General features: G+C 43.9%; 1 protein-coding gene across 1 annotated transcript; it reads left to right on the top strand.

Annotated features, from left to right (window-relative positions):
* The first annotated feature begins 4,076 nt into the window (after positions 1-4,076).
* Positions 4,077-11,973, top strand: FAM110C (family with sequence similarity 110 member C). Its single transcript, XM_010406569.4, has 2 exons — positions 4,077-5,361; positions 8,598-11,973. The coding sequence occupies exon 1, from the start codon at positions 4,230-4,232 to the stop codon at positions 5,319-5,321; it is 1,092 nt and encodes a 363-aa protein (XP_010404871.2). The 5' UTR covers positions 4,077-4,229; the 3' UTR covers positions 5,322-5,361; positions 8,598-11,973.
* The last annotated feature ends 205 nt before the right edge of the window (positions 11,974-12,178 follow it).

Here is a 12,178-nt window from a genome sequence, read left to right as displayed (position 1 = left end):
GGGACAAGAAGGCATAAAAAGGGAAAGAAGCATGCTATGCCTTGCACCTTTCCCATTCCCATTCACCTTTCCCATTCACTGCCTGGTGTAATGTATGTTGCATTTGTTCTCCCTTTCATCTCTTGCTTTCACTGTGATATTCCATCTTTTCTTCTGCTCTTTGTTCTAATAAGGCTCCCCACACGTTGCCATGAATCACTGTGATGTAAATTATACAGTCCCATTGAGATCCATGATGGTTGTTCAACCTGGAAAGTGGTACACCTGGGCTTTCCAAAATTCTAATAAAAAATGAAGCCCACTAATGACAATTGTGAACAAGCTGGATTGATTTTAGGAGATGTTTTCTGATTAAGATGCCAAGCTGTTTAATGAAGTAAACAACCCAAAATTACAAGGGTAGAAGAGGCTGCTAAGCAATCTGGCGGTGGTGGGAGAGGCTAAAAGAAGACATACAAGTGATGTGGGTCTGCCTCTGCCATACAGTGCTTAAGCCCAGAGTCTTAAAATTCTGCCTGAAGATGTACAGGCATGGCTATATCTTCTATTGTGTGAATCTGAGAGAATTGGGGCTGTCACTGATTTCATGTTGAAAGGCCTAAAATTTCCCCACTGGCGACAGCTGTTTGGAAACTGTTCATTTCTGTGTTGTGGCTGTTTTATATCCCCCTAATGCAGCAAACAGGACACTCAGTGGCACCACTCAATGTCACAGTGGAAGTGAACCACCCTCTGATGTGGGCTCTAACACCTGCACCCTGCACTGAGAGCTGCTGGGGTGAGAAACCGCAGTCATGGGACACAGTTCTTCTTGTGGTCTCCAAAATGTGAGCATCCTGCTTCTGTTAGGGCTTGAGCTCCCCCTTCTCTCTCCTCCTTGCCTTTACCTCCCACTGCCACCACTTCCTTTTTGCCCTTTGACCACTATAAATCAGAGCGTCACTGACACTGGCAATGGGGTGGGGGCAATGACCCAAGCTTTGCACACATTGCACTGTTTGCTTGCAGTACCATTGTACAAGTTCCGTTTCTGGCTTTCCTCTGGCTCAGACTCTAGCTGTGCTCTGAAAACACGTCTTATTAATAAAAACAGAGTGAGAAGTGGTTTTTCCTACCCCACATAAAATTCAATGCTTTGTGTTTTGTGATACCTTTAAATGCCAGCTGACTCAAAGGTGTTTTGTAGAACTCCCGTTCTGTGGGAACACTCTTTGTGTCAGCTCAGGCTTAGTGTGTGCAGGACTTACCTCTCCTACCTTTGTTTAATGTATTGATGCCAGAGGGAGACTGATGGCAGCTGACAGGCTGAGGGATGGGTGCTGCTGCACCCGTTTTTATTTCCATGTTATTATCTGCAAGCCTGTTCTGGGACAGGGGCAAAGGTGGTTTGCTTGGGGCTCTCATAATACACTATCTTTCTCTCTGCTTTCCAGAAAGAAAAAATGCAATGACTCCCTCTTCTTTGACTACTGTAAGAGTGTATCCATAAATATAAGAGATAATTCCAAGAAATATAACTATTTCAAATCATAGAATCATATTTTAAATGGAAATGCATTTGGGTTTTAAAATATGTGACCTAAATACATTTAAAATATCACATAACTTTGCAGTTGTTATATTGATGTACCTTACTAAAGGGAGACAGGGTTATAAAAATTTGTTGCTCACAATGATTTCTGACCCTGGGAAGACTCTTCTTTCCCTTAAATGTTGTTGTGGTCATCCAAGATTCTCAAGGAAAAGTATCTCACATGTCTGGAAAGTCAGCTGGAAATTGCTGTTGCAATTTTTCATGAGAAATTTCTTGTGACGTGCACTTTGTGGAAAATCAGAACTCACATCTTCCTTTGTCAGTGAGATGAGGATGAAACTGACTGAAAAATGAAAATATTCCATCAAAAGTGTCCAGGTTTGTCATTCAGGCATGCATTTAAAATCAAGGACATTTTAAGAGAAAGGAAAATGTCTCAAATTTTTTTAACATTTTAAATATTTTTTTTATCAAAACCAATGTTTTAAATTGGTTTTGTATATCAACTCTAAACACAAAGCTATTTTGCACTGAGAAAAGCTATGTAATATTGCAAGGTGTGAATAAACAACTTTGATAAAGAAATTAATTGTAGTTGTTTAATAAGACCACTCTTACTGATACTCGTGTGTGTTCATTTTCCTCATTACTTCAAATGAATGCAAACAAATGATTTTTTTTTTGTAAGTTCTTAAAGCTTCTACAATACACTAGAATTTGGAACAAACACAAATTAAAATGCACGGAGAAATGTGAATATGTGTTATTACATTATGCAGTGCCATAGAACTCCAAGGAAAATGTGGAAAGAAAAAATTAAGGCAGATTGGTCAATATGGCAATGAAACCTTAGTATCTCATTACTAAGTTCATTACGTCTATCAACTTATTGCTCAGATTCACTGCCAGAAGACATCAGCCTTCTCTATATGCCCAGCATCCCATGGAGCATTTAAATATGTAATGATATTAACTACACTCTTACAGATCTGTGTATGAATTGCTTTATCAGGAAAGTGTTCCCTCGTAATTAACTGTGCTTAAACTTTTATTACTGTCTGTCAGTTTTCAAGAATATTGATTTTTAGGTAAGTTGTTATGTGAACCAGCTCTGCTTGTACACCTGCAAAAAAAAATTCTTTCTCAAAAACCTGCGCCCATTCTACATATCAATAAGAATTTCCCTCTAAGTGATCTCAAAGTATAGCACAGGTTTCAGTCCTAATTCAGGCAAGCATCATATCTTGGATCCTGGCTGTGAACGGGCAGTCATATGTTATGGGGCTTCTGGAGTTCAGACCTACATATCTAGAAATGAAGACGATGTAAAATTAAGGGGAAAACCAGCAATAGAACCATGTCGGCAAGAGAATATTTCTGTTTTGTATGTTTCCTAAGGTCTTCACTGAAGAGCTAGCCCAAACTCTGACTCCAGGGTTGCTTGTAACCTTTCTCATCACAGAGAGAACCTTGCTGGTAGCAAAGTGGGGTACCCTGAAACTTCATAATGAGGACGTGGATACTCAGCTCTTTCTTTCTAAACTTGTTAGCTACAATATAGCAATTGTATAGATGAAGTATGAACCAATCCCCACAAAAGCACTCTAGCATTCCCCCAGAAGTAACAAACTAAAACCAAACCAAACCAATAAAAAGTATGCATGAAAGAACTTGCAGATATAAACTGTTAAAAGTTATCTATAATTCAGTTATTATTGACCTCAGTGGCTCTCACATGAGATCACGAGTTAAAGTTGGACTGCCCCAGGTGATTACCTGTAACTCACAAGTCTAATTTTCAGGAGTTTACATTACAGCCGATGGCTCTGTCCTGCCTGTTCAGAATTGCCAGCCCAGACGGGAATTCTGCCCTACGTTTCTGAAGGGCAAAGATCTGCAACACGCAGTTCAGACTAATGCCATTCCACTGCACTTTACACTTTACACGTGCACAGATGCAGCACAGCTGTGGGCCAAGAGACAAACGTGTCCCTGCTGCTGCCGCTGCCCCGGGAAGGGCAGGATGCCGCCAGCACAGCTGGGGGCACAGCTGGGGGCACATCTGTGCTGCCCGCCCGGCGTGCCCGGACCCTGCTCCGCCGCTGTGCGCTGGGAGCCCGAGTCCCGTCCTTTCCCGATCATTCCAAGGTTTCCCGTTGGAGCGCAGCGCCCGGCAGTGAAACCCGCGGAGGGGAACGCACCGAGAAGGGCCGCGAGAGGAGCGGGGCAAGGTGGTGCCCGCCGAAGGGGGAGATGCGCTGGGGTGCGCTGGGTCAGGCCCTGAAGCAGCGTCCCGTACCCAAGGGGCGGCCCGAGAGAGGCTGTTCCCGAGGGGAGCAAACCTTCCGAGTGCCCCGGCGCCCTCGCAGGCGCCCCGCGCCGTCGCAGCGCCGCGCCGCCCGAGCCCCGGCCGCCTCAGTCCCGCGGGCGGTGGCAGGGGCCGGGCCGCTGCCCCCCCCAGGGCGGCTCCTGCCTGCTTCCCTCCCTTCCTGCCGGCCGGGATTGGCTGTGCCAGCCGGCGGGCGGGCGGGACGCGCGGCGCCCCGACGGTGCGGGGAGCGCGGCCCGCGGAGCGCGCTGCCGCCTGCGCGTCCGGGCTGTCCTGCACCGCGATTTTCCTTTCTTTCCTCTTTTTCTTTTCTTATCTCACTTCCCTCCCGGGACTGGAAGCTGGATCCGCGTCCCTGAAACTGCTATGCCAGCTGAACTCTCCCGGGCCGTGGGAATGCACGCCATCTCCGACCTCCACTCCTCCCTCCCCCTGCGGCTCCTCAACAAGGGGCCCGAGTACCTCCGCAAGCAGCTGGAGGCCGGCAAGCCGGGCAGGAAAAGTGCCGTGGAGAGACTGGCCGCCGATAAGGCCAAGTACGTAAAGAGCCAGCAGGTCATCAGCACCAGGCAGGATCCCGTCATCGCGCTCAGCTCAGCCTCGGAGAGCAGCAGCGAGACCTGTTCCGTGGAGAGCAAAGCAGCGAGCAGGGACCTGGGCAGAGGGACGGGCGCGAAGCCCCTGGAGCTGGGCAAGGCGGTGAACTGCCGAGCCCCCCTGCAGCACGGTGCCCCCATCGCCAGGCGCAGCACCAAGAGGCAGATGCGGCCGGATTCCCTAGTGATCTACCGTCAGAAATGTGAGCTTGGGAGAGGTCAAAGCCAGGACAGCTCACGGGGGAACTTGGTGAGGAGGATATTCCACGGGTCCATAAAGGAGAAGCAGTTGGCGTCCCCTGAGTTGCCCAGAGTCATGGAGGACATCGCAGCCAGCGAGAGCAGCGAGCCTCTCTCAGCAAAGGATGGTGACCATGAGCCAAGCCACCCTGGAGCGGTGCAGACTGTCCCTGTGAGCAATGAAGGGGCAGGGATATCTACAAAGGAGCATGAGAGACCCTCAAAACTGAGTACACCTCCTGCAGAGGTCAAGGAGGTAAAGAGGAGAGGTCTCCATCGCTCCCAGTCGGACATCAGCTCTCGCTACTCCAAGTCTTTTGCTGAGTTTGAAACATTTTTCAAGTACTGTGGCCTGGAGCAGGAGGTCATTGAGGATCTTGGGAGAGAGAACTTCTCCGTGGTGTCTGACAATGTCTCCTTCAAGATCCGCAGCATCAGCGTGGCAACATCCGAGAGTGAGTTCACGAGGCACAGCGGGGATGAGGGGCTGCTGGAGGACGAGCTCACAGAGCAGGTCCCCAGCAGCACCTCCGTGATTGAGCGCAACGCTCGGATAATCAAATGGTTGTACACGTGTAAGAAAGCCAAGGAGACTAACAAGGTGATCCAGGAACTGGCATGATGGCTTCATTCAGCATGGGTTGGAGCCTGATGAACTCAAGGTGTGTGCAAAGCCTCGCCCTGGCAATTTGTGTTTCTCTTTCCTTTTTAAAGAGCAGTTGACTTCCCATGATTTGTATTTGTCTTTTCAGGAAGGGCTGGAGGAAAATGTATTTGTTAACCACATGTTCCAAGAGAGGCTTTTTTGCAAAGCAGAAATCTGTGTTATTAAAAAAACCAAAATGCAAACAAGTAAATGCTTGCAGCTTGCCAGGTTTAGATCAGACCCCCCACAGGAAATTAAAGAGTCAGTGTCTGTGAAGGATGCCTGCACTTCGCAGATTCCTGCTTTGCAAATAGCTTATTTCCTCTGATTTCTGCTATCTTAAATGCTAGAAAAAAAACTTGGAAAAGTATTCAACCCTTAGTTACAGTTATTTGGATAACAGGCTGAACAGACTACTATAATTAGGAGTACACTGTACTTATACTGTACTGCTGAAATTATTACTCATCAGGAGTGTAATGTATTTATACTACACTGCTACAGTTTTCCCCTCTTTACTTTCCTTCACTCTCTCTCCTTGCCCTTACACATAGGCACCCCCAAGTATCAGGAAGGCAAAACTGAGTCAGTGCCCCTGCTAGCAATCTTATTTCCTCCACGGCTTTCTGTTGGGACCATAAAAGTTTGTTCCAGGTGACCTCATAGCATTTCACCGACTGGGTTTTCCTCTGCAGTGGGTTTTGCTGTGTGGTTTGGTGATGGGAATGGGTTGTGTGGTTTGCCTGGGTCAGAGGGGTACTTCACTGTTTGAAGATAAAGATAATTAACACAAAAGTGTGGATCTAGGTGTAGAAATCAGTTACTTCACAGACAGAAGCAGAACAAATTTAGCTCTGGTAAAAGCTGATGTTCTGGGTTTAATAAAAGCAGTGTTTATTTTGCATATGATCTCCTGAAAAAGAACTATGTTCACGGAGCCTGTAGTATTGATAATCTATGAGATAACAGCTTTTCTCCTTCCAGTATGTAAAGCCCCTAGGATAACTACCAAAGCTTACAGTGAGGTATTTAAAAATTGCATGAGTAGGTCTTGATATGAAGGATTACATGTATATTTTCTGACAGTTCGTAATTGGTGCGTGAGAAGAACATCATTTGGTGTAGATACAGCATGTGGGCCTTATGAATGTGGAGAATTGTAGTCCTTGAGCCTCATTCCTATGTGTATGTGAGGCTGTCACTCTAAATTCCTTTAATCCATATAAGGCAAAAATCCATTTACTTACTTGAAACTGGTTTTAATGATGTGAAATTTGGTTCACTTTTAGAATTAGAATTTTTCTCAAAAGCCTATTTTTTCCTGCAAGAGGAGGAAGACAGGAAGAAAGCCGTTTTACACAAACTTTTCAAGGCCTTGCAGATAAGAATGTTCTCAGGTATCCAGCTGACAATTTAAAAGAAGTGTTGTTATGTAACAAATTCTTTCCCAAATAACCTTAGAGAGAAGAAAGGGCTCTCCTGAACTAATAACTTCTCCTTGCTCATCCTTCTGTGATAAAAGGCCAGGGAGATATGCAAAACAAAATGAGGAAGGTGGTGGTTTTGTGAAGCTCCTTGCCAGCTCTCAGCCTTACCAAATGAGAGGGTGAGAGGCAGATTCCAGCAAGCATGAACCACACAAGAAAAACAACAAAATTAAAGCCTGTTTGCTCCTGAATGCCCCTGATGGGGGTAAGGTCCAAGGCCAGAGCCACAGTTGTCACCACAGAGCTGGCTCCAGAGGGAGAAGCTGGCCCTTTCCCCATCCATTTGCAGGGTGCTAAGCATGTCCAGTGCTGCAGCTGAGTCAGGAGATGCTGGTGAGCACCCCAGGGAGCATCCAGTCTGCGCAGAGGAGGTGCTGCACCAGGGCAAAGGCAAGGGCAGGAGGGTGGGAAGTACTGGTGGGGCTGAACTGGTGTAACCTCACATGGGCTTGGTCAATGGCTTTTTATTTTTACCATATAAGATAAAATGGTAGTACACCACCAACCTAACAAGGTGGTGAAAAGATCTCCATGAAGTAAACAGCAAGTTTATTTAAGTGAGTCTATGTTTATTCTGCAATAACTTTAATACCTAAAAAAAGGGAGCACTTTACGCTCCTAGCAATTTCCGTTGGCACCAAAATTTTTGACAGCCTAGGAAAGACTAATTCAGAGGGTCCTTATTTATAAACCTAATTTTAAGAATACTAGAGCTGACTCTCAACTGTTAGATCTCAGCTCTAGGGTAATTTCTGAAAACTGAGAACATACTTATCATTTAGGCCACAGAAGTGGAAAGTTCAGAAAGGTCAGCTAAAAATACCTGTACACAGTACCCAGAATAAAGGACAAGGATCATTAAGAGTTACCATAAGTTAAATATTACATTTACTGGACAGAATTTAAGGAGAGAGTTGTTATCACCACGTGATTGCAAGTCTTGTAGTTCTGATCTAAATTTTCATTCAGTCCTACACTTTCTCTGACAATACAGCATCAAGTTGGATATCTGTATGTTTTCACAATATCAAAGTATTTGGCTCTGTTTAGTTTGCTTATTAAAGGGCAGTGGACTGCTGTGCTGTGCTGCGAAGCAAAGTACTCTTCCTGGTGCTCTCAGGCACATGCTTGGAAGTTCCTTTTTTTATACAGAAACTTGAAAATTGTTGCACCTTCTTTGGACAATGAGGCAGAAACCTCATTCCCGAAATCCCAACATTTGTTATGTATAAAACAGCATTCAGGAACTGCAGAGCTTTTATGGGCCAGTGATCATTCCATTCATATTTTATGTTCTCTGTTTAATTTTTCATGAGCTCTCTGGGACCTGGTAGAGCACCAAGTAAATAAAAGAGCTATTTGAAGGATCAGGTTCTTTAGCATGTTTCATCAGCGTGATGATTGCAGAGTGTGGGTTGTGAGCTTCAGAAAACTGAGGTCCTTGGCAAGTTGGGCATTGCTATTTCTTGGTGGAAAGCTGCCTGGGTTCACTTCTGCAGTTCAGGTCCTCTCACTGACAGTTCTGCTTGATTCTAAGAAGAGGGTTCACTCTGCATCCTCCTTCCTGATTTGAATCAAGATTATTCAGCCCTGAATTTCTCATCATTCTTAAATGGATGGGCATTATTCAAGTGGAAGTCTCCTGGGAGGGTAATTTACTATGTTGGCAATAGCCATAGGCAGCTGAATAAAAGCTTTAGAGTATCACATTATGCTTGTCTGATGTGATAAATAACAAATGACACTCTTTTTCTTTTTTCTTCAGAATTGTTGACTTGGAAGTTGAACAAAACCAGACGCGGGAAGAAACTTTTCCCTCATCTGGCTTGTGTCTACTTTGTCTAAGTTTAGTATTTTATTATTGCTTCCTACCTTCACCGCATCCCCTGGAAGCCCAAGGGTGTCCAAGACTGCAGCGAAAAGTGGAGATTGTGAACTGTGCCCCAGAAAGACATCAGGAAACAAAAGCCCCTGGAAAAGCGAAGTGTGGCAGCAGCTGCTATCCACAATAATATTCAACATCAGCTCACTGCCTCAGGATGTCATTCCAGGCTGCGACAGAAGGTCTGTGTTGTGCACCCATCTCTTTCCAGCAATGAATTTGTCAACAAGGATGGAGGGAGAAAGTGGGAATGAAGTGGCAATGACCTCAGGGTCAGGTGTTCCCTTGCAGACAGACTCCACCTGGATGTTTAAAGGCTCTGCCTTACCAGGGCTGTTTGATCAGAGCTCATCCTGACGTCATTCAACATCATTTGCTGGGCTGGTGAGGACTAACTGTGGCAGCCTTACCTGAGATACTTGGCAAACATGTTGTAAGCTAAATCCATGCCAAACCTCTCTTTCTCTGAGAGTGTGCAAGCCAAATTGGTGCATCTTGTATCCATCTAGTTTGCTCTTGCTAGTTTGTCACACTGCTTGCTCAGCCATTGGAAAAGAATAGCACAAAATACTTCCAGGAGCATGATTCCAAGAAACAGGTATTGAGAGAGGTTTTGCATTGTTTCTGCCTTGCAGAATGGTACAATTTGTTTGTAATGTGTGCCTGACTCTGGCACTGCAAACATTGCAGGGTTTGGCAGTTGTGGTGTCACACCTTTGGTTTGATGCAGTGAGTGAGCAGGCTCTTACAGAATCACGTTAGGGAGCTATGCCAGGCTGTGCAAAGCCATGCTTCCCTGGTGTGGGTCTGCAGGAGGGCTGTGCAAGGCGGCATCGCTGTGCTGCAAGGCAGGAAGGCATGTTAGGGTACAGCCAGGCCAGGGAATGTCCTGATGACACCCAGTGTAGACAGCACCCTACTTAATATCATCAGTAAAATGCTTCATTTGGGTTCCCTGAGCTAAACGTGTTTTAAAAGGTGATACTTTGTATCATTAGTGTAATGAATGAGGCCTATGCACTATCTCCCCAATCTGTAGCTGCTTGCTAGAAAATCAAAGCATTTCAAAACACAAGACAATGCAAAAAAAAAAAAAAAAAGCCAAAGCCACTTTCCCTTTCATTTGCACTGATGCCTGTCTGTGGAAGCTGCCCGACTGGCATAATGTTGACTTCACCTGTTGGCCCAGCAGAGGTTAAAAGCTTACTTTGTGTTACCACAGTTGTGAAAGAGTTGCCCTTGAAGAGCTCGTTGACATCAGCTAAATATCATCTGTGTTTCATTTCCATGGGATTTAAATGTGCTTATCAGTCCTTGGATGGTTAGACACATTTGTCTTCTGTTTCTAGTGTTAGGTACTAAGGTCTACATGTCTGAAGTTCTCAAGATAGGTTACAATTACAGATAAAATAATTGTTGAACCCACTTCTCAGTTGGGAGAAAACTAAATAGTTTGTGTGAGCTCCTTCAAAATTAGAGAGAACACAGTGTCTGTGGATATTTTCTTACATAATGAAATCTCCATGTATATTTGTTATTATTATAAAAGGATGATTCTCAGAAAACTTTAAGAGGCTGCTAATATGATTAGATTTATACACTTAAGGTGCAAGTTTTTAAGGAACACGGTCTAGGTTTATTAGTCAGGAATACTGACTGCTGTATCTCTTCCGTCCATGCTCCCTTTGCAAGATTCTGTACCACATATGTCAGAGGTAAGGATTGCTTTTCTTTGAAAACATGGATCACTGTAGATAGCTCAGAGTGCAGGAAAAATCTTTTGAGTTACAATCCAGTTCCCTGCCACAGGAGAGGAGAATTAATTTGTTTTGTTTCCAAAGAAATTTTTGGTTTCATTTTCAAACTTCTCTTTGTTTTTGCTCTTTCAGTTGAGCAGATTTCAAAAGTTAAAATGAAAGATGTATTGCTCATGAGTTTTCAATGTTAGGAAGGAATATGTTTAATTTGCTTGAAAATGCTGAACATTGGCTTTTCTGAAAGTCGGTTTTGTGGGGGTTTTATGGCAGAGGTTAGTGAAATCAGAACTGGACCCATTCTGAGTATTTTTTTAATCCCTCTTTTTGTCTTTGTGGATAGTTCAGTAGAGTTCAGGTGACTTTCCACACTGATGAGGCAAAATTTCTCTGGCTTTGTTCAAACTCTGTAGGAATCCCAAGTATTCCCGTTTATTTCAGAGGTGATGTGGACCTGTCTTAAGATCTTTGCCTGATAAGCTATAGATTCCCGTTATTTAATAATACCTTCTGGGGAAGCTAATAATTTGCATTTCCTATATGTCAGAACAAAAATAGATGACAAACTTTCTTTCTCCATACATTTTGGGAATGGGTAATTAAGTGCTTTTTCCAAATGATGAAAGCTCTGGTGTTCATTCCGCTGTTACATGTAAAGGGTTTTCCTTTCTTCTGCTGGGTCTTTCAGTCATATCCTTCAAAATGAGAAAAACTTGCTAATGTTAGCCACTACCTATCTTTTTTTCCAAAAAAAATCATCATTTTTTGGTTTGTTTTTTTTTTTTTAACTATTTGATTACAAAAGACATCCTTTGGGATGGGCAGAATTTTCCAGCTTTGGTGTTAAGCTGTGGAAAAGTGGACTGTTGCAGTTTGAACAGAAGTTTTAGCAACAGAGTTGGTTTTCCAGTTGTCTGGGGAGCCTAAAACGGCGGATGAAGACAAAGGCTAGTCATAAATTCAATTATTTTGTTTAACTAGAACTATGTAAACAAAAATAGTCAAATGGGGTGCAAGTGTGCAGAACAAACTGCTGTTTACACCCAAGTGTTTCATGGTTCTCCAGTGCTGTGACAAGGGGCAATGTCTGCAGCTGTAGCATAACAGGAGAAAGGTACAAAGTGTGGGGTTTATGGCCTGGAAGCAGGTATTTGCAATGAGATCAGACTGAAATCTTTGCAATATATTGTAAATATTACTGTACAGAAATCTATAAGAAATACAGATTTTTCTATATGTATATTAGTTTTCTAAGGGGTATAGTCTACACGTTTTGTGAACTCAGCCAAGAATTACATCAGTGGGGATTAAGCAGAAACTTCTTCTGGAGCAGGTTGTCCTGCCACTGCCTCCTGTGAAATTCCTTGCATCTGCTTTTGAATCCTTTGAAATGGAATACAGCCAGATCTGATACGGATGTTTCACCATTGTTATGCTTATATTCCTGTGAAAAAAACTGCGTGCTATTGAATGCATACAAATAAAACTACCACTCTGGGAGGTAATGTTTGGTTTTTTTAAGTATACTTTTATTTTGCTGTCTCCATTAAAGTACTATTAAGTTGGAATCCCATTAGGGAATTAATTTCTCTGTGAGCGAGGCTGATACTCAACTGTGAACATCTGAAAGTGCCATGCATCCCTGAGCCATTCCCAGACCTCTGGCTGAGAACTTAGGTGGGGAGTCTCACAAGAAGGTGGCACGAAAAC

The sequence above is a fragment of the Corvus cornix genome, chromosome 3 (genome assembly GCF_000738735.6).
Source record: "Corvus cornix cornix isolate S_Up_H32 chromosome 3, ASM73873v5, whole genome shotgun sequence".
Taxonomy (NCBI): Eukaryota; Metazoa; Chordata; class Aves; order Passeriformes; family Corvidae; genus Corvus; species Corvus cornix.
Note: the sequence above shows the minus strand (reverse complement) of the source record. Positions and strands in the feature narration are given on the sequence as shown.